Source organism: Solea senegalensis, linkage group LG18, assembly GCF_019176455.1.
Source record: "Solea senegalensis isolate Sse05_10M linkage group LG18, IFAPA_SoseM_1, whole genome shotgun sequence".
In the NCBI taxonomy this organism is placed as follows: Eukaryota; Metazoa; Chordata; class Actinopteri; order Pleuronectiformes; family Soleidae; genus Solea; species Solea senegalensis.
The window spans coordinates 8,743,135-8,763,746 of NC_058041.1; the positions used below are offsets into that span (position 1 = coordinate 8,743,135).

A 20,612-nucleotide genomic window follows, 5' to 3' on the forward strand; every position below is an offset into this window, starting at 1 on the left:
CTTACCGGTTAAAGCGTGACTAAAAAAAAGAAAAATACCAAAGCACTATGCAAAGTGACCACTTTCATTTATATAACTCTTACCATGTACAGTGCTTGAAACAAATGTATTAGACCACCACCTAGTGTAAGGTGTAAGTATGCCACAGCTGCCCTGAATTAGGTTTCTGTAGTAGTTAATACGCCAGCATACAGTAGCTCTTCAACCAAAATGATATTTTTCAATGCTGAAATATAATCATTATTGTTATCCCTGAATTACAAAATGGACTATTTTACAAAAATAAACAGCAAAACAGTAAAACACATTATTATTTATTGATTAAAATTAAGAAATTATAGTTATTTACTTGCATTCCTGAACCGAAGAAAATGTTTTACGCTTAATTAATTTCTGACTTCTCAGAGATTAAGCCCCCTTTTATACCCAAATTTAACTGAATTCAGTTTGTTATTTGCCAATAGCAAAAAACATTCGTTTTTGAAAGACTTTGAAAATATTTATGACAGGTAGTCTTTTACTCATTTACTCATTTTTATTTGTACTAGATCTGACAATAGGAATCATAATACATGTCAAATCATGGGCTTATAGTAACTTAATTTCTTTCATGTGTAAAGCATAGTTTCCTCACAGACACATTTGAGTGAGCTTATTTGCAAGAGTGAAGATGACCAACGTTTTTTCTTTACAAAGTTACTTTATTATTGAATAAGTCGTGCATTTCCAACACCTCTCCAGCATAAATATGCCATCTATATCTATTTACAATGTCATTTTTTTTATAATCTTCACTTTTATTTTTCTTGCTGAGCTTGACTTTACTACTGACTGTCAAATATATGTAGTATGTATTTATATTGCTATGTTATAATCCAGTTTCTTCAAGTATAGCATGACTGAAAAAAAACATGTTTTGCAATTCAGTGAAGAATAACATAATATTTTGCACAAGTATTCTATTTCAATAGAATTCACAGAAGGATATTGGTATTAATATTTCTCTCTTTTTTTTACACATTGCTATATTACAATACAACAATTCATGGGAAAAAAAACGAAACTGGAATAATGCAGCATTAGAATAAAATTTCAGTTATTGCAACATGTGATATACTTTCAAATCCAAAACTAATTTTAACACTTTCTACAGTATAGATTATTTAATTGTTGAAGAACAGAGCTGATACGTCCGTCTCGATGTGACATAGATTGTATTACAACTGCAGTTTAGACAAAAAAAATAAAAAATAAAATAAACAGTTAAAATCTCAAGAAAGTGACTTGTGAGATAAAAACAGCTACAATCTCAGGGAGCGAGAGCAACTCTTCCTTCCATCCACGGAACAGGCTCAATCACTCTGAGATGGGAAACCAAACTGTTACACCAGTGCAGGCCAATGCCCAATCCTACAATACAGCCAAAGGCAGTCCTAACAGTGTGAGCCTCCTATGGAGCAACATGGAATTAAAAAAGTGGTAAAATGCTTCAAACATCCTCTCCAATGACTATTGGAAGTTCCCTTTATCTCCTTTTATGTGAACTTCCAATAGTCTGAGCGAGAAGGCTGACAGAGCCCTTTAACTTCATTTAAAAGACCAGTTTTATTTTAACTTATTGTTACTTGAAGCTGTTTATGTGCAGGCAAAGGGTAAATCTAGCACTTCAAATAAATGGAACACATTCAGGTCCAGGTCTGCAATGGAGGCGTGTGTCTGCTCTAGCTGGAATGAAAGATATGCTCATATTCATTGAGAACAAACTCCACTATCTGGTTCTGAAACACCATGTGCATCGCAATGTTGGCTGCCTCCATTTCTGGCCGAAGCAGCGTCGGGCCAAACACAATCGCAACATTCTGCACAGTCATGCGATTGTCCTCCCAGTACTGAATGACCCTGGGAAAAAAAAACAACAACACGAGGACTCATTATTTCCTGTTTGAGTTCTCACTAAATTATGAAACACCCAGTGATCAGAAGAGAAAACAATGAAATATACCTGCATAAATGTCCAAAAAGAAGTTCCATGGTGTCATGATTCGGATGAGGAAGTGATTTGACCAGTTCACGCATGCAAGAGAGCTTTGTGTTGTGATCAGAAATTCCTAAAAAAAACAAAACAGAAAACAACCTATTATTCAACTATAAAAACTGTACATTATCACATGTCATCCATTATCAGAATCCCTAGCAGTCATTTAAATCTCTACGGGTTTAGATCAAATAGAATAGGTGATACAGTGTAGTGTTCAAGAGTAATTCATGGATTTGAAAGATTGCTTACTGATGGCTGTGATGAAACTATCGAAATGGCTGTACGGGAATAGTGGCTCAGGAAGCTCTCGGAAAAACAACTTCAGTGCTCCAGTGATAACGTGAACGTCCTCCCACTGACCGTCCTCAAGATCCAGTTCCTCTGTTTCAACACAACAGGTGTACAGCCCATTAAGACACAGCAGGGGGCGCTGCTGTCTACAGCAAGATATTTCACTTCTGGAACATCTTCTCTCACTGTACTGGGCTGAATTTACATGTGAACTTAGTGTAGTTTACCGTGATCTGCTTTGAAGCGTAGTTTCTGGATGACAGCGAGGTTCCCACTCACTCGATAGAGTCCATCAATGTCTAAACCTGTGAAGGAATACGTCACGAGGCAACGGTGAGTTAACTGCCATACGGCGCGCCATAAAACTGACATGAGTATAAACAACAATGTGGATTACCTCGCTTTTCTACTGCTTTGATGCATCTCTCCACAAAACCTGGGACTGTGGTCCTCTCCTGTGCACACAATGTGTCCAGGTGGCAACCAAATACGCTATCTGCAGAAATGAAAAACATTACAGTGAAAGAGATTACAGCACTAGGTAAAGAGCAGTGTTATTTAATAAAAGGGAGTTGCTGCAAGGGGAAACAAAAATGAACTGGTTTATATTCAACTACTTTGCATTTTCTTTCTTTTTATGAGCAACACAAACTCAAAACTATACTACTAAGCTGATTTTTTTTTATGACACAGACTTTTATCCTATATGTTGTGTGCAATGTCGGTACTTACAGTATATTACTCTCTCACAGCTTTACTGTCAAAATAATGCCCTCACTGTTCACTCTTTCAGTTTGTTTTCTTTGTGTATACTTGAGCTGCTTTTCAAATTACAAAAAAAATAACAAACAGAAAAATAGCTTCAGTGCAACACTGTCTGTCCATGCATTACCTCGGATGTATCCTTTCTCCTTGACGGACTGCAGTGTTGGCCGTTTCAAGAGGAATTTCATCAGTTTGGTACGAACCCTTTTCTGATCCGTGTCTCCAGCAGAACTGGACGAGTGCGTGACGCTCGGCCTGGAGGCTAAACAACGAAACATAACACATTAGACTAGTTGTAATAGTAGCTACAGAATATACTCCAAACAGATGACATCAGTCACTCCACAGTTACATAAATCAGACGTGGTTCACTTTCACCGGTAAGGAAAATATACATGGTTCATCTTACATCGTCGTTTTTCAGGGAGGTTGCCAGACTTGTCATCTTGCTCTGGGGTGTTGATTTTGTCATACAAGTTCACATCTTCCTCTTCTGAGTGATGATCCTGGTACTCCTAATGAACACACACACACACACACACACACACAACAATAAAATTATCTTATGGAAATGACCAAACCTGGGGTAAATAGCATTTCAATCATTTGTCAGAATTAGGACATTTGCCACAAAACATTTGCAAATTTAATTTAGAAAACCTAGTGATACAAATCTGCTCATTAAAACTACTTTCCAAACTAAATATTTGTTTGATTTATGTCCAAGTGTTCCATAAAGTTTGAAATGTTAATTTATTATTGGCAGATTTATCTTTTTCCTCCTAAAACCAAAGTATTTGCGTGGGAGAGAGATAAGGAGATTTAATACTATACCCTAAAATATGAGTTCACAGCCAAAGGGAGGAACCACAAGTCTGACATAAATCATTTTATACAATTAAGTTTTGTTACTGATTTTTTTCTTTTTTTTTTCTTAAGAAAGAAAAGCATGAAAACGTGGACTGTTGTGCTGCTACAAACACAAAATGACTTGATAGGCCTTTTTAGGAAAGGCTGATCATTTCAATAGTGAATTATGGACACTGGAAGTACTTACCAGTTGCCGTATGGTGTCCATTAAGGCTTTGTGCCAGTCACTGATGATGCTTTCTGTATCGTACTGTAGCAGAAACTCCACGCCGTTCTTGCCTTTTAACTGAAGATGACAAAATGAATCAGACACTGAAGAGGAAAGTTTGTTGTTTTGTGTCAAAAGCTGCAACGACTTTGTCACTCTCGGTGAAGGAATCTAGTATGAAAACACTATTTTTGGCCACTGTCAGAGCAGTTTTGGCTCCGCTTGGTTTGTTTTGGCAATTTGAAATAGCTTTTTCTGAGATTCATGAGCAAATCTGAAGTTAAAAGACGTAGACGTTTTCCATCAGCCTCAGTTGCACTGTGTGTTAACCACTAATTAACAACGGTTGTAACAACACTGCAAACAAAACGTGCTACCATTGTTCTTGTGACACAACTACAGCCTCAAAGAACCGCTTGATCAAGTTCTTCATAAATCAAATCTAGATGTTGTTATTTACGAGTGAACATTAAGGATTAACTAAATAAATTCACTAACTAAATAAATTCACAACTGTTAACATCATGTTTTAGATTAAATGAGATGATAAAAAAAAAACCTCCATCAAAAACATTGTATTATGATCTACATCAACAAATGCACACACCTCTAAAACATTCTTTTTGCTGGATTTGTCTTTTGAAGCCCAGCCAATCGTTGCTCCTCGCAGGTCGACCGTGACCTCTGGAACAATCTGATTAGTCTTGTTCTGCAGAGAGGGAGAAAAAAAAAAACAACGCAAAACTGACAGCACTGCATTCCAAGAAACAAGCTGCACCAAACAAAAGCTGTGGCTGTCACTATCTGTTTATGACTGGATGGTTTGTCTGCACTGTTAGTCTAAAAAAGGTGACACAACAGCCTGCGTCGTGCTGCAGTTTCTCTTTTTTTTCGGTATATTCGTGAGTCAAAGCGAGAAAAACAAAAGTTTCAGGTATCTTTAGCAGTAGGATGAGCTCTTTCTTTTCCCTGCGACATACAAACATGAGTGAGTCTTTTCTAAGTAGAACCTCAGTGTGTGTCATACCGAGGACCCCGTTACTGCAGACTTTGGGTCTTTGTGGAACGTCAGAACTCCGCCGTGGAGAACCGTCCATGTGTGGCCCCAGTTTTTCCTAATATGGAGGAAATAAGAAAAAATTTGGAGCTTTGGGGGAGATGACTCACAATTTCAGAAACAGAAATGTGAGAGTGTCATATCTGCAAAAAAAAAAAGAGTTTACATTTACCTTACTTTCTTGCCATTCTCACACACTTTTGTCTTGTTGAGAATTCCAGCTTTCTCCAAGTTATGCACCTGAAAATGTATAGTTTTTAGTTTATTATAGTATGTAATCTTTAGGCCTATTGTAATGACAAAACACAACATTAATGATAATAATAAAGTTGGAAATGCTAGCTTATGAGGGACATGATGAGTATAAACCTTGTCTATAAAGGCATGAATACAGGTTGCAGTGATAGAAAACCACATCGAGATGTCTTAACGACTGATTCTTCAAAGACAACAAACACACAACAGTGGAATGCTAATGTATAATGCTTCAATGATAAAGCTGATATTCTTTTCAATTTTTGCAATTTTTCTGTCATAAATCAAAATTCATACTTTATGTAAATAATGTGATTATAAATAGTGGAGTTTAGCTGAGGCTAATGTGATGCTTTGACTATTTTTCATATTTTCCTTCAACAAGGAAATACAGTCTGGGGAAAACACGTGGGGGGAATTAAATGATAAAAACAAACAAACAAGTGCCCTATGCAAGCAGGGGAAATACATCACTGCATGAAAAACAGGATGACTGATGGTATTTGAATGTCAAACACATACACACAGTTGTGTACAGCGGCCTCTTAGGTGATGTGCAGTCACACCTTTTTGCCTCATCATAGATAGACTCTATCTATGACTCAAGCTCAGGTGAACCTTCAAACTAGTAACCCACGTTATAGCGCAGCCACCTGGAGGTCAGATAATAAGGGTTCCTCCAGGGTCTAAACCCAAAAGCCTTCAGAAAGAGATAAAGAACCCCCATTAATGGCTGACTAACTGTCAGGTTTGACAGCATCAGCGCGACACAAGTTGCACTCACGTTGTGTGGCGTCTCTGGAGAGTTCCCCGTGCTGGAGCTGTCGCTGCTGTAGTCCGACGTGTTCCTTCTGTGAGTTGGCACGAATCTCTGTACAGTGGAAGATTTAGTCATCCATTAAAATGAAAATGACAGAACTTTTACTACTGGTTGTTTTTGGTGTCTGGATGTGTAGTACATGAAGACAGAGTCTACATATAATACATATTATTATCTACATAAATGTATGTGGACTGGACACATTTGTGATTATGCTTTTGCAATAATTGCAATAATTGCTTCTAAATAGTCAAACTCTTCTGTCTCTGTCTGTCATATTATACCTTGTGGAAGCATTTTGACTCAACTCCTGTTGTTTTTAATGTGCGATCTAAATAAACACGACTTGACATATTCTGACACTCATGTGGAAGAGAAAAGGCTTGTCATAGTCCGACATGGTAAAACCTGACAGATTTCCAACTGTATTTAACTAAAACGTCACACCTCGTCACCCAACATCATAACTGGTTCTCACTGCTGCTAATTCAGGTTGAGTGGGAGCAGATCCCTGAAGCCAGGCTCCGAGATATGGTGTAAAACCTTCTTCTCAGAGGAGCGGAGGCTTCTATAGGAGGCAGGTGAATGAGACTGACAATCACACATGGGCGAAATGTTTAGGTGCCCAAAGAGATGTGTACAAATATCGATCATAAATAGGGTACAAATAATATTAAAGAGATCGCTTTATGCCACCAGGGGTCTCTCACTCAAAACAATAACAAAAAGACCTAGTTTGATGATATCACGAAGCAGCGAGGAATCATGGGAATTGTTGTCGTGGCATCTCCTTTGGTTCCTCTGTGTGTTTGTGCTTTACAGGGAGCAGTTGTGACACAAATTAAAATGAGAAACAAAAGCAACGGCTAAGTAGTAGTAGTAGTAGTACTGAATATTTCCTTCCGCACTCTGAAATAGACATTATAGACATCAACAAATGTAAGAGCAGGACTTCCACTGACTGCAATGACATTGATATGAAAACAGTAAAAAAGGGTATTTATGTCATTTAAAAGTGGTAAATTCCCAAACAAAATGAAAATAGCAGAAGTGGCACCTCTAGACAAATCAGGAAACAATCACCACTTCCCAAACGACAGACCTGTTTCTATACTCTCACAATTCTCCAAAATAGTGTGGGGGGGGAGGGGGGGTGTATTGAGAGACTTATTAAAAAGCCTAATTTACTGACTGAAAAAGAATATTGATTCAGATCCAACCGATCTACATCTTTGGCATTCATAAGCTTGATAGAAGAAATTAGAAATTCTATGCAATCGATCACAACATTTCGATTAATAAATTAGAACGCTATGGTGTCAAACTGGCTCAAATTGTTGAATGAGAAAATCATTTGTCAAGTTGGGAGAGCACTCAACGACAAACTCGGGCAGAGGAGGCTTGTGGTGTCCCCCAGGGGTCAGTATTGGGTCCAAAATGGTTTATCTTATATATTACTGTCATAGGTTAAGTGTCTCATATCTTAAACTTGGTTTTATTTGCGGACGATACAAACACTTTTTGCTGCTCCGTAAAGTCATACACATGTTGGAGCACAAATCACACTTTGCACTGCTCATTAGTTTTACCTTACCTTAGTGAATGTGTGGAGGTTTGGGGAAATACAAATAAAAGCTCATTGCAAATCACTGATTAGATCTTCACAAACAGCCTCAGGGTAATGTAGGATTTCAGGATCAAACAAATCAATTCTTCCTCATTGTCTTAAAATTCACTGAACTGATGTCGTTTAATGTTTCATGTATCATGCAGAAATGTCACCTATTATATCTTTAGATCTATGGGGACAAAATAAACACCAGCTCTGGCCTTAATTACCACAGTTTTTGTGCTCTGCTCCATGCAAATTGCATAAACACAGCAAACACAGGCCCATATTTGTGTCCAGCAACACCCAGGTGTTTGTGTACAAATGTAGCCACTTGGGCCCCTCCCTCTCCTGCTGTTACTGTCAACAAGAGTTCACTGTGGCCGATTTGCATTGTTAAATAAGGGTTAAAACCCCAGGAGCGTAAAAAAAAAAAGAAAAAAAAGGGAGTCACCCTGACAACTTTTGCAGCTTTATGTCGAAGCCAGCTGACACACCCTGGGTGTGTGATATAGCATAAGCAGTGACAGAGAGTGTGTAAATACTGTGTATGTATGTGTGTGTGTGTGTGCTGTGTGTGTGTGTATGTGTATGCATGTACCCCATCATCCTGAGGTACACTGAGCTGAACAGGTCCCATGGTGTGTCTCCAGTTTTTTATGACTGACACGTTTTCTGCCTCGACACCATTCTCCATTCTGGACTGACCAGGCGCTACAGGGGCCTGAAGGGAACAAAAAACGCAGTTAAATTTTAGTTAAAGTGCAAACATTTGTCAACTACTCTACATCTAGAATACATAAAGAAACTAATATTTGAGCAGTAGATAGGGGTTGGATTATATTCTTATAATAATGAGACTGAAAAAAAATACTATACTTGCCTGAATGTTGTGAACAATGTATTTTTATAGATCTCACCGTTGAATGAAAAGTAAATAAATGAATGAAGTGAAGATTTACCTCAGGCAGGTTCCACTGAGACTTGGAGCCGTCTCTCAGGTAGTAATAGGTCTGTCCTCGGTCATCCACAGACTTGATCCACTGTTGCGTGAACATACATTCATTAGTTAAAAAGAAAGTTGGACGTTTACCAAAAGGAGAAAATGTAAGTATTTTCAACTGTCCTAATATGAAAATGACAAAACAAATAGATCGTATATTAAGGTTTATAGTAAAAGCACAACCACTGATCCGAGAGTGGGCAGGACTGACAGTTTATCAAACTTAAATTAAGTGTGTGATGCTCTAAAGCTGTGTGCTTCTAAAGCTTGTGGCTGTGTATTTACCTGATCTGGAGAGTGTTCACTGGTGAACACCCAGGTCCCATTGGGTTCCACATTGAGGTTCCAGCCTGTTGGGGTGCTGCGGTCCAGGTTGGCCCTGGGGATGACGGTCCTGCTCACATGGCTGAGAGTGTACTCTTTGGGGACGGCGACAGGTCCCGTGGTGGGGATCTCCAAGTATGTCTCTGACTGATCGGCAGCCGGGTAATCCTCCGAGGGGTAGTCCTCCTCGGGTAGAGGAGGCTGAGGGTGTAAACATGGCAGAAAGTGATATTAAAAACACAAGAAAGCTTAAAGTATATATATACATATATATATATATATATATATACATATATATATATATATATATATATATGGCATATGAGCACTTTTTTCTGTCTTGAAAGGTCAGCGCTTAATTTAGAATAGGTTTTATTTCCTGTCTTGTTAAAAGCATATAGCACTGGTATATGCTTTTAACATATATACATACATATACACATATATGTATATATGTGTATATATATATATACACACGCATACATACATATATACATATATGTATATATATATATATATATATATATTGTATAATTGTAACGTAAGTGTTAACTGTGAGTGTTACCCTCGTAAGTCGCATCTGTAAAAATTGTTTTACAGAAATTACACTCAGTAAGAGAGTGAATAACCAAAAAGTCTACATTTTCAAACTGAGAGCAACGGCAGTCATCGCCAGCTGCATCTTTGTCTCACTTCAGTTTTCGCGTTAAAATGTTGCCTCATCTCACCAAATAAAGTCAACTGAATAATTTCCTGCTCTGGCCCTGATACAGACCTCAAGGGCTTCGACTGTGATAAATGTGTCACAGAGTTTCCACGGCCTCAAAGTATTATTCTGTCTTTCATGGCCCATTAATGTTCTAGTACAAGAAAAGAAGCGGGACACTTGCTGCTTGTGTTGTGAGGAATAACTGCAGAAAAACAAGTCAAAAATGTCATACATTTTCAACACAATGGGGACAATAGTGTGGACTACTATGAACTTTCTGCATGAGTGCTGTTGGCTAAGAATATGAGCCCTGCCTGCCGGTGTGAGTGCGAGTGATTTAATTTGATCAAAAGCAGATTATATTTACAGCTCTCCCTTGGGTGAAGCTATAACAGGAGACAGAGCGAGGCTAAAGTAGAGCAGCCAGACTTGTCCTTACCGGCCCGTCCTCATGAAACCTGTGCACGCTCATAGGCTCCATCAGAGGAGGGTACGGGCTCAGCTGCTCTGGAGGCTCCCAGGACGTCTCCCCAGACATTGGATTGTAAAAGTAGGAGCGGCCGCTGATCTCATCCACCAACTGCTCCCACTCTGAGGTCCACGCAGGCGGGGAGGGGGTGATAAGAGAGAGGGCAGGTGACTTAGGAGGTGACGGGGAGCACGGCTCCTCTGCAGAGAAACGCTCAACGTCTGTAGGGGAGTCTAGAAACGGATTATCCCAGGTGGTGTGCCCCGTAGTGGGGTGGTAGTAGAACTCCTGTCCACTTTCCTGGTCAGTGTGCACCTCCCATCCTTCTGGGTCAAGGTAGGAAGGAGAGTAGGATGAAGGAGCTGAGGGAGGAGACTCGGAGACGCTTTGGCGAAGTTGCGCTACGTTGACGTAAACGGCTGAATGGAGACTTTCATTTTCCACCTGTGGGAAGAGACAAAACATGGAAATGTAAAATATGTATGAATAAATAAATAAATACACATATTCGACAGAACAAGAACTACAACAAACATAAAATCAGAGTATTTGCATGGGGGAGTCTGTGTTCCTCCTTCAAATGACAGTCAGTCTTACCACTTTGGAAAAACTGTAAACAGTATTTAGAAGATAAAAGCTGTGTCAGACAGTGTCAAGTAGCAGTCTTCAGCTCACTGCTCTTGCTGTTACTCCCCAGCACACAGGAAATAGCCTTCAGCTAAAAACAAAACACACACACACACAAACCACAAAGGTGTCCCTCCCACAGCAATGATAATTCAATTATTTTGCCCTAATTTCTTCAGCTCAAAAACCACACTGTGCCCTACTAACCAAAACAATACAACAATGACAAAATCAGGCAAAAACTGTAGAGAACAAAAACAGGCTTAACCTACCAGAATGATGAAGCCCTTGTTTTTGTTTTGGTGCCGCTCTACCAGTGCTATAATAAAAGCTTCTATATTTTGAGTTCCTGTCTGTGTAAGGGAAGCTGCTAAAACATAAATGTGACATTGCTTAAAGTGAGCACACCAGACCTAGTGCTGCATGACAGGACTAGGTGACATGCAAATAGATGCCCATCGTCACAACTAATTTGTTTTAAGAGCAGCCGTGAACGTGAGCCAGAGTGTGATGAAAGGCTGCCTCTGTTTGTCTCCAGCACTACTGAAACTGTGATGCAATAATGCCCCCCCCCACGGCTCTTTTTATGTTGGTTTTGTGATCAATATGCAAATTCAGTATTCTATCAAATACCCTGAAGGGATCACGTGATTATGTTATTTAATATATTGTTTATTCCATAGTTATTCCATTGCGTCTTTAGGATTTTTGCTATTATTTTAACTAGTATATTGTTCAGGGTGCAGTTTTCACTGGAACCTCTATAGGTTTTTACTTATTGTGAAATAAAATGATAATAATGATAATAATGATAATATACAGGTCAGGGAAGGACAACAACAACAAATATGGCATTAAAATGATATTTCCCATGAAATGTCTGCAACTTACAAACTCCATTACAGTACATTTATACGTGGAGGAAACAACTCATGATTATTTGCGTAGACGTATTATAACATGCCACAATAAAATTAGAAAATAGTGTCATCCTACAGTTTAGTAATGCATAAACAACAAAAAACAGTAAAAATGACATATATGACCTGGAAATTGTTTAGGTTAACCCATTATTATATATTGTTAGTTACGTAATGATGACATCATTATGAAATGACGTTATTACAATATAAAAACTTCAGGTTTTTATCAGAGATAAGCCAATTGTATACTTATTATAGTTTTGAAATAGTTTGTTATGACTACAGGTGGTGATACATCAGCACAAAATTGTCGTTGTTGACAACTTTGTAGTTTAAAAAGGATAGAAAGAAAACTTTATCAGACCGATATGAGTCAAGGTTGTGATATCAGTACCAGTACTGGACCCAAAGAGTGGCATAGAGCCACGTCTAATATTAAAATACCCTCGATTGGGCTCTGAATAGTTTTCCACCACTTTGAACAGTTTAGGAGAAGAAGAATTTGACATGAATAAAATTTATTTGCCTATTCTATTTATTATAGATCTCAAACCAACCCTGAGGAGCCGGTCAATATGGGCACACACATGCAACTGACCCGGAAACAGATCGATTGACTACATAGGAAAAAAACAGCGGAAATGAAAGAGCTGCTACATTGATCCCTAAATCCCTACAAACACTGTGAGACGGCGGTGTGAAAGACTGTCGTCATTTTCAAAGAAATATCACATGCAAACATATTTATACATCCTTCCGTTTAATTTGAGGTACTTTTAGTGCTACGTTATAATTCTAATCCACTGCTCGTCTGGGAGAAAGACTGTGGCCTTTGCTGTGCTATATTTATTCATACAATTACTTGTTACTTTTAAAACTTGTACATGATACAACATGTGATTCACTAGTAGATTACAATGCTCAGCCACACGTTTTGGCTTGTGACCTCACACAGAAAGGTGTCAGCAGTCTGGGATGCATTTAAATTGCACTGGCACAAGCCCGTGACTTGCTTCACTCTCTTAGGGCCTTGGGAAAGGGGCGGTTGGACTGGTGGAGGAAGGCCGTTGTTGCGCCACTGTCTCTTCGCCCCATATATTTTATTACCAAATAAAATGACAGATTTAACAATAGGAGGAGTAGGTTAGACTCTCTTAAAGAGCAAATCAAATCTGCCCAACACCATAGGGTGAAAAAAAGAATCAATAAGTTTCTGAACAGTATATGTTCAGAAACATATACTGCATCAGCCACGGAGAGCATTACTTCCACTTTTGATTTGTGATAGTCATGATGTATATTTCTGAACTAACACGGTGCCATATTTGTAGTGTGTACAGGTGAAAACCACAGGTTTTGTGACTCACTGAGATAAAATATGTACTTAACATCATGCTATTTCAAAATTCAAGAGGCATTTTGTGCGATTTCAGGATAAGAAGCGCCTTTATTAAAATGTTCAGTCACTACTTTAAGCTGCTGCAGCGTGTACTATACACACACGTGACGCCCTCATTCTCTGGTGTGGTTATTTTTAACCTAAAGACAGACTTGTGTCCACAACAAGAGAGCAAAGGACTCATGGAAGTGGACCCAACTGTCAAAGTCAGACCTTCTTAAAACCAAATCATCGTTCTGTGAGATTCAAACTCAAAAAACATCAACAGCTTTCAGTTGACAGTACAGGAAAAGAAACAAGTGCCCGAGGTGACATGTTTACCCAAAGCAGGAAGTGCAACTCCTATCAAAACACATAAAGCTCAACATCCACACAGACGGAAACTTTATACTATAGCATAAAATGCCTCCTTCGATGCCAGCACGATCACGTACCTGGGGGGCCAGCGGCAGAGTCAAGTCCTGCTTGGCCCGGTGACTTGACCAAACCTGGGAGTACATATCCATCATGCTTATATTAGGCTATTTTGGAGAAGCCATACATCCAGATGTACGAAAAAAGGACACGGAACCCAAGCATACGGCCACGCTGTGTCAACTTGTTGTGATGGGAGCGGAGGCAGAGGCACAGTCATGAAACACACCGTCAAGTGCACATCCTCCCGCCTGCTGCAGCTGTGACAGTTGCAGCCCAGACAGAAAGGAGAACTGTGTTACAATAGCAGCAGGAAGGGACTATGTGAGGATGGGGCGATGTGTGTGCGCGTGTGTGTCTGTGTTTGTGTGTGCCCACGCATGCGTTGCCTTACACAGGATGGGGGCGAGAGGGTAACTGTCTGAGTGTGTGTGCTAAGAGGCAAACTGCAGACAAGACAGAGAGAAAAGGGTCAGATAAAGAAAGCAACAGACATTTTGCAGGTCACGTCAACCTACTTCCTGACTCTGTGCTCATATGATAAAAAAAAAAAGGAAATTATGGCAATAGAAAAAAATGCACCAAAAAAAATGTTACAAAGCTACTAACACAACTTGTCATTGTTTTCTTCCACGGCCTCTTCTAGGTCACTCAGTCCACAACAATTAAGAACAATAATTTTTTCACAGTGATATGAGGGAAGGCATGTTATGGCTATTTAAGAGAAAAGGGCTTGAAACAGGAAGTCCAATTGTTCAATCAACACTTCCTGCAGACAACACACAGAGCGCCGTGTGGCTAATTCGGTCAAGGTTTTAAGGTTACGGTGAATCACAACTGGCTAGAGCACGAAACATGCCTTTATTATGAAAGCTGTAAGCCGAGGAGTGTATCATTGTGACATTGTGATTTGAAGCCACACAATTAGCAAAATTATTGTAACAACATGTGTGTATGTAATACACACATGTTGAATAACAGAATGTGTTTAGAATTTAGCGCCATCGAATCATTTAAACTTCTTTTTTTTAAAATCAATTCATTGACAACTGAAAATAAAGAAATGTTGTGTTTTCAATACGCAGGTCATCGGCCCCAGTTGGTTGCAGTATACAACTTCACCACTAGATGTCACTATATCCTACACACTGGTTCTACATAGTGTACTATTTAAGCTTTATATACAGTTGCAATGGCTGTCAGGAAAAAATATGGCATGTGGAAGAATCTGTAGTTTGCTATTAAAATGGGTTGAAGAATAAAAACACGTTTATATATATATTGTGTTGTGATTTAGCGATAATCACTTAAATAAGGAGGAAACTTTATCGAACAACTGCATTTGACAATGTTTTCCCTGCATGGCTTGGACACAGAAACCTACAGTGCAGGAGCGGACAACTCTCTGCCCTCAGCAATGCATGAAGCAGCAATCTGCTTGATTACTTAACCACATTAGCACTCCGCCAATCAAACAATGGAGTGCCAAATTGGGGCCCAAATCACGCCACAAAAGCCCACAGTTCAGCTATTGAATCCCCTGTGGCTCCACCCTCCCATCTTACATCACCACACTCTTCAGGGCCCCAGTGTGCAGCATAACTCTACCAACACCCAATGTGGAAATTAGTCGACTTATCACGTTGTTATCTTTGCACACTCACAATCTGCAGATGTTGCTTGTTCATGGCGTGTTTCATCCACTCAAGTGTTTTCTGTTGTCAGAAAACAGGTGTGAACAAACACCGTGACGCAACGTGTGAAACAAACAGGAAGACAAGGTATCTTTAAAACTAACTTTCTTTCTGGAAAACCTCGTGAATTCGGCAAAACACAATTTGTTTTCATTAAGGTAGAGTGCACCGCAGCGACGGAACACTGCACTCAAGAGTGCCCTTTAAACATTTTACAAATAGAAATGACACAAAAGACATTCCAGTTTCTATGACTCATACAGTGTTTCACAAAGATCAGTGGAGGCTTCAGATTAGACAGACTTCTTGCCTATCAATAATCCAAGGTGTACATTTAATTTCAATGGCAAGCTTTTGTGAAAAAATATCTCTGAAACTTCAATACTACGTCTTGGCTTGACGAAGTCAAAAAATATCAAATCTACCGCAACATTAAAGTCTCACCGGATTTCCAAGTTGTAATTTAGTTATATCTAATCTCTAATGTGATCAAAAAGCATAGTTTACAAAATAGCAAATACATGTGTAATACATGTAATACAGTGTCAGGGAATAACGGAAGAGAAATGGAAATACCTGTGGAATAGATGTATTGCAGGTAAATGTGTATTTATTTTGCAGCGGTGTCGCTCTTAAATATAAGCATAATCCATATGGGGTGTAAACTGGGACTAGGCTTGTCTCATGCACAGGCTGTTCAAATTAAAATGTGCACAAACTTGTATGACAGAGGCTGCTGAGACTGAACACACTGACTCATTAACTCTCTGCTCTCCCAACGCACACACATCGCTGTCCCGACGCACGTTGAAATACTCCACAGCTAAAGCCAAGTGAAAATGAACCTGACCACTGTGTCGGGTCGCCGTGTGCTCACAGACGCCTGACACTACCTGTTGGAGCAGTTTCTTGGCATTCGATCGTGTCAATTCTACAGCAGGAGCAGGAATGTCTGCACTGCTGTGGTTAAGATGTTCCCAGTGAGGCTGCGGTTCCTTCCAGGTTTTCTCAAAAAGGGGCTGAATGAAGTGAACGGGATCATCTGTGCCTTGGCAGTTCACGGAATTCACAGGGCGATTAAGTAGAGGCTGAAGTTTTCTTTCACTCGCCAAAGATCAATGAGACTTTGGAGCCTCTGTGACCGAAACAGAACATGCTCAATATCAATCATGTGCGTCCATAGATTGCAGAGACACAGAAAGCTCAAAACACACAAAACTTTACAGCTATTAGAACAAGTTTGAATTTAAAACCAATCAAAGTTTGGTTCAATCCAAACTGGATTTTACATCCACTTAAAAAAGTGATTGTCCCACTTGGGACCAAAGGACAGCCAGCTTAGCCCCTTGATACCAAGTGACCTACATTTGGACTAATTGCATATGAACTCGTACATCAACGACATGGCAGCGCTGGCACTGAAAGCCCCACAGCAATGCTTGCTGGGAGTCGGGCCAGGAACACAACCACCACCACCACCACCACTACCACCCCATATCACCATGGAGATGGCTTGCCATTGTGAAGTAAGAATTAGTGCACTTGAGGGGTCCTGGCACGTTTGCAGTCCTGTTACAAAATGTGCAAGTCTCTCATTCATGATTTTTTTTTTTTACACAGGAAGAAGTGGGCAGAAAAAAGTAAAAGTATAATAACCCAAGTAATGTTGGAATTGCAATGCATCCAGTTTTGTTGATTAATAACAACCCCAAGCCTCCTTTAGAGGGAACATACAGGTTTGGAGTTCTATTCACTTGGTCAGGCTAAACAAAGCATTATCCCTAACCACAACCATCACCAGTTGATGCAAAGTTCTGAAACAAAGTTCTGCCTCATTAGAACCAGGGTTTGGTCTCCACAAGGGAGGAAAAAGTGCAAAACCTACACCCAATAGTTTACACACCTCCACTTCCTCCCCAGTTTTAACCTCATTTATATATTTAGCTCTACTTGTTTTATCTTTTCAAAACTTGCTTCTTGTTTATTTCGTGCTATTTCTAACATATGAGTCCAAATATCTGTACATTCTCTCTCTCTGATGCATTTCAAATGTTTCTGGACAAGCACTTTGAATTGAATAAGAAGAGCTTTATGAGTTAAAACGGCTTCCACTCGCACTGACTCATCCCTGATCCTGTCTCCGCGCAACAGGTGCAAAACCAATAGAAAGTGTCGTCAAACTCACCTGCACCGACGCTTCCTGCCGTTTATAGTCAACAAACGACTACATCTGACACAATCACAAGGTTAAAAGTGAGGAAACGTGCTCGCGAATGTTTCATATTTGTGTGTTTTTTGGTCTCTGCGATGCGGTTGATCTTGACTCCCTGGTTCGTCAGTCACGGGCGGCGCAGGGGAAACCAGGTAGCAGCTGGAGTGTTTTTTTGTTTGGGAGTGGCCCTCTGCTCTCGCATTAACTCTTTCCTTTCTCTCACTCAGCCGACACAACCTGTTTTCGGTGTAACCTGCTCTGGAGTCACACTGACTGACTGACTGACGGCGACAACAAACAAAGCTGCAGCTCAGGAGCCTCCAGCTCCTCCTAAACTTTAATCATCCCCGCGAGCTTTTTACGCACAGATGAGAGCGAACTCCAGCTCCCACAGCCGCAGAAACTTTTGCTGATCAAAAGTGGGAAACTAAATCAGCTGCTCTCTCTGTCTCTCTCTCTGTCTCTCTCGAGCCATTCAAGCAACACCTCCTTTCGCTCATTGAAGCGGCATAAAGGGGGTCGACCGGTCATTCATATGCTGATGAGCTGGTACAGATACTGTGAACCTAGTGTGGTATTTAAGTCAGAGAAAAATCAATCGAGCAAACTTTAATAGTTCTAATCTAATCTAAACAACTGTTTTAGTTACAATGGTAAAGACTAAACTAAGTACATTTGCTCAACTGTATTTAAATGGACATTTTATGGATTTTACGCATCAAAGTGTTGCTAAATAGATGGTGAAATGCGTTGTATAGAGCAGTGGTTCTCAAATGGGGGCCCCCAAGACTATGTGGCACCCTACATGGGGTCTGCCACATAAATTTGACCATAAAACACACTTTGTAGCAGTTTCCCCAAACTCTTTTTTTGGTGACCCACTTTTTTTTCAGAAGGATTTTTTTTGCCATGATGTGATTAATGGTGTGAGAATAAAGTTAGACTAGAATATCACATCGAGACGTCATGTGAACTTTTTTCTTGACTGGAAGTGGTAAAACACTCACAGCCGTACCCTAAAGCAGGACTATTCCATTACAAACGCATTTTCAAATCAATAAATCTACATGACAAATTTAAAACGTACATCAAAAACAAAAAAATGCATTAAAAATAACTTTTTGGTCGTACCTGTCCTTCCCACGCCTCAAAGTGGGTAAAAAAAAAATCTCAGGTGCATAAAGTGCATACAATCAAACAAGGTGTAATATGAGCACTTATTTCTCTTTGAAATAAGACAAAGAATATGATCATGTACGACCCACAAACATCTCAAAGTGCCTTTAACAGCATACAGAACACTGCTATCAAACCAATCAGACTGCTGTAGGTGTACTGTGATGTAGGAATATTAACAGACAGTGAAAAGAGTTTCTCTCTTTTTATTTTCTCAGTTGGTCATTGGCCGCATGGAGCCCACGGGCCGCTATTTGAGTAGACCGGCCCCACAGTCTCTCCGACCACAGTCTGAGACTTCTATGTCCACATGTCAACATGATATTCCAACGAGTTTAAAGTCGACAATGTCAAGATTGAAATGTTTTCTCTTCACGTGTGGCCCTGATATAAATTGTGACAAGAGTAAATTTCAGCAAAATATGTTTTTAATTATTTCTGTAGCACCTGATATTATTTTTGAATAGGTTAATCAGCCACTGTTTTAATGTGTAGCCTCCTGCAGATATACTGTGTTGTGCAAAGGTCTTAGGCCACTGGGTACATGAGTACACATGCATTTCATGTGAAATCGGCGCCCCCTACTGATTATTAACCACAATGACACATTTCTATCACAAGCTTCAGTGACATGAACACATAATGATGAATGCAGCGAGCAACATTACCTGCTCAGTGTGTGGAACGTTCATGGAGGAAGTTGCTTCCTGCTGCTTTGATAATAAACGATCACTTGAAGCAACCGGATCGGGATCGGGATCGGGATCAGGGTCAGGATGAGGCAGGTCACAGAATGAGATGAATTCTGGCATGTCGAGTTCTGGTATGGTGTCATATATGGGTAAGTTGGGGGGTAAAGGGAAGATCATATCCTCATCATCCACAAAAGTCTGTTCCTCTCCTGCTTTATCGCCCTGCAGTGAGCTTCTCTTCTGCTCTGGATGTCCATTCCCAACCTTTGGCACATGATGAGGTGTTGCATACACTTGTAGGTCATCAGCTGTGGGGAATGAGGAGCTCCCTGCTGCCAAACCGTGTGTCCTAATTTCATCCACAGGAGGTGCAGAGCTGCTTTCTTCTCTCAGAGTCTCACTGAGCTTCACATCTGGCGTGTTCTCACAGAAACCAAAAGTAGAGAAGCGGCATGTTCCCCTTGAAGCAGACTGAGCTTTTACACGAATCTCTGATGCTGCTTTACAGGATGGTGATGATGATGATGATGATGACATGACCACTGGTGTACTGTCAGTCACACCTTCAGGTGAGTCTAGGTTATTTGCAGCAGAGTTGGATGGAAGCTCCTTCACATACTGTGCAGGGATGTAAAAGGGCTTGGTGAGCCGGTCCTTGCAGACGTACCACCAGTGCTCGCTGGTCTTGGAGAGCAGGATGTAGCTTTCATTCGGCTTGACGGACACGGGTCGACCGGCCTTTGTTGTGTACTCAAACTCATACTGCACCAACACCAGAGCCATGCTCCAGTGCTCCTGTGTGTGTGTGTGTGTGTGTGTGTGGCAGCCTCTGAGTCAACGTTCACACATCCCGGAGCTGCAAATAGAGGAAATGTGAAGTTGTTGTTGCTTTAAAAAAAAAAGAAAAGAAAAACATCCATCAGAGTTCATTATCACACACTTTCACTTACAGAACAATATTAACCTTTCATGGTATGCGTCACCATTTGTGGTTGTTGGAGTTATTTCATAAATTCCTGTTGTACTTTTGATTTTCTCTGCAGTCATTTTGCACCAT

At 40.1% G+C, this 20,612-nt stretch overlaps 1 protein-coding gene across 1 annotated transcript; it reads right to left on the minus strand.

Annotated features, from left to right (window-relative positions):
* Window positions 1-680: 680 nt before the first annotated feature.
* arhgap27 (Rho GTPase activating protein 27) lies at window positions 681-20,420 on the minus strand. Its single transcript, XM_044013969.1, has 17 exons — window positions 19,532-20,420; window positions 10,389-10,862; window positions 9,202-9,441; window positions 8,876-8,956; window positions 8,515-8,637; window positions 6,269-6,355; window positions 5,402-5,469; window positions 5,200-5,287; window positions 4,780-4,881; window positions 4,152-4,250; window positions 3,504-3,609; window positions 3,222-3,356; window positions 2,727-2,825; window positions 2,557-2,634; window positions 2,288-2,419; window positions 2,003-2,108; window positions 681-1,899 (listed from the first exon to the last, which is right to left on the minus strand). Exons 1-17 carry the CDS (start codon window positions 20,336-20,338, stop codon window positions 1,722-1,724), a joined length of 3,003 nt encoding a protein of 1,000 aa, XP_043869904.1. The 5' UTR covers window positions 20,339-20,420; the 3' UTR covers window positions 681-1,721.
* Window positions 20,421-20,612: the final 192 nt, after the last annotated feature.

What these genes read in the sequence shown, in the direction of transcription:
- arhgap27 (XM_044013969.1), bottom strand. Translation starts at nt 20,338, where the DNA reads ATGGCTCTGGTGTTGGTGCAGTATGAGTTTGAGTACACAACAAAGGCC. An exon ending in GAGAATGGCAAGAAAGTAAG is followed by an intron (nt 5,288 to 5,401) that starts GTAAATGTAAAC and finishes CCTCCATATTAG; the next exon opens with GAAAAACTGGGGCCACACAT. An exon ending in CTGCAGTAACGGGGTCCTCG is followed by an intron (nt 4,882 to 5,199) that starts GTATGACACACA and finishes CCCTCTCTGCAG; the next exon opens with AACAAGACTAATCAGATTGT.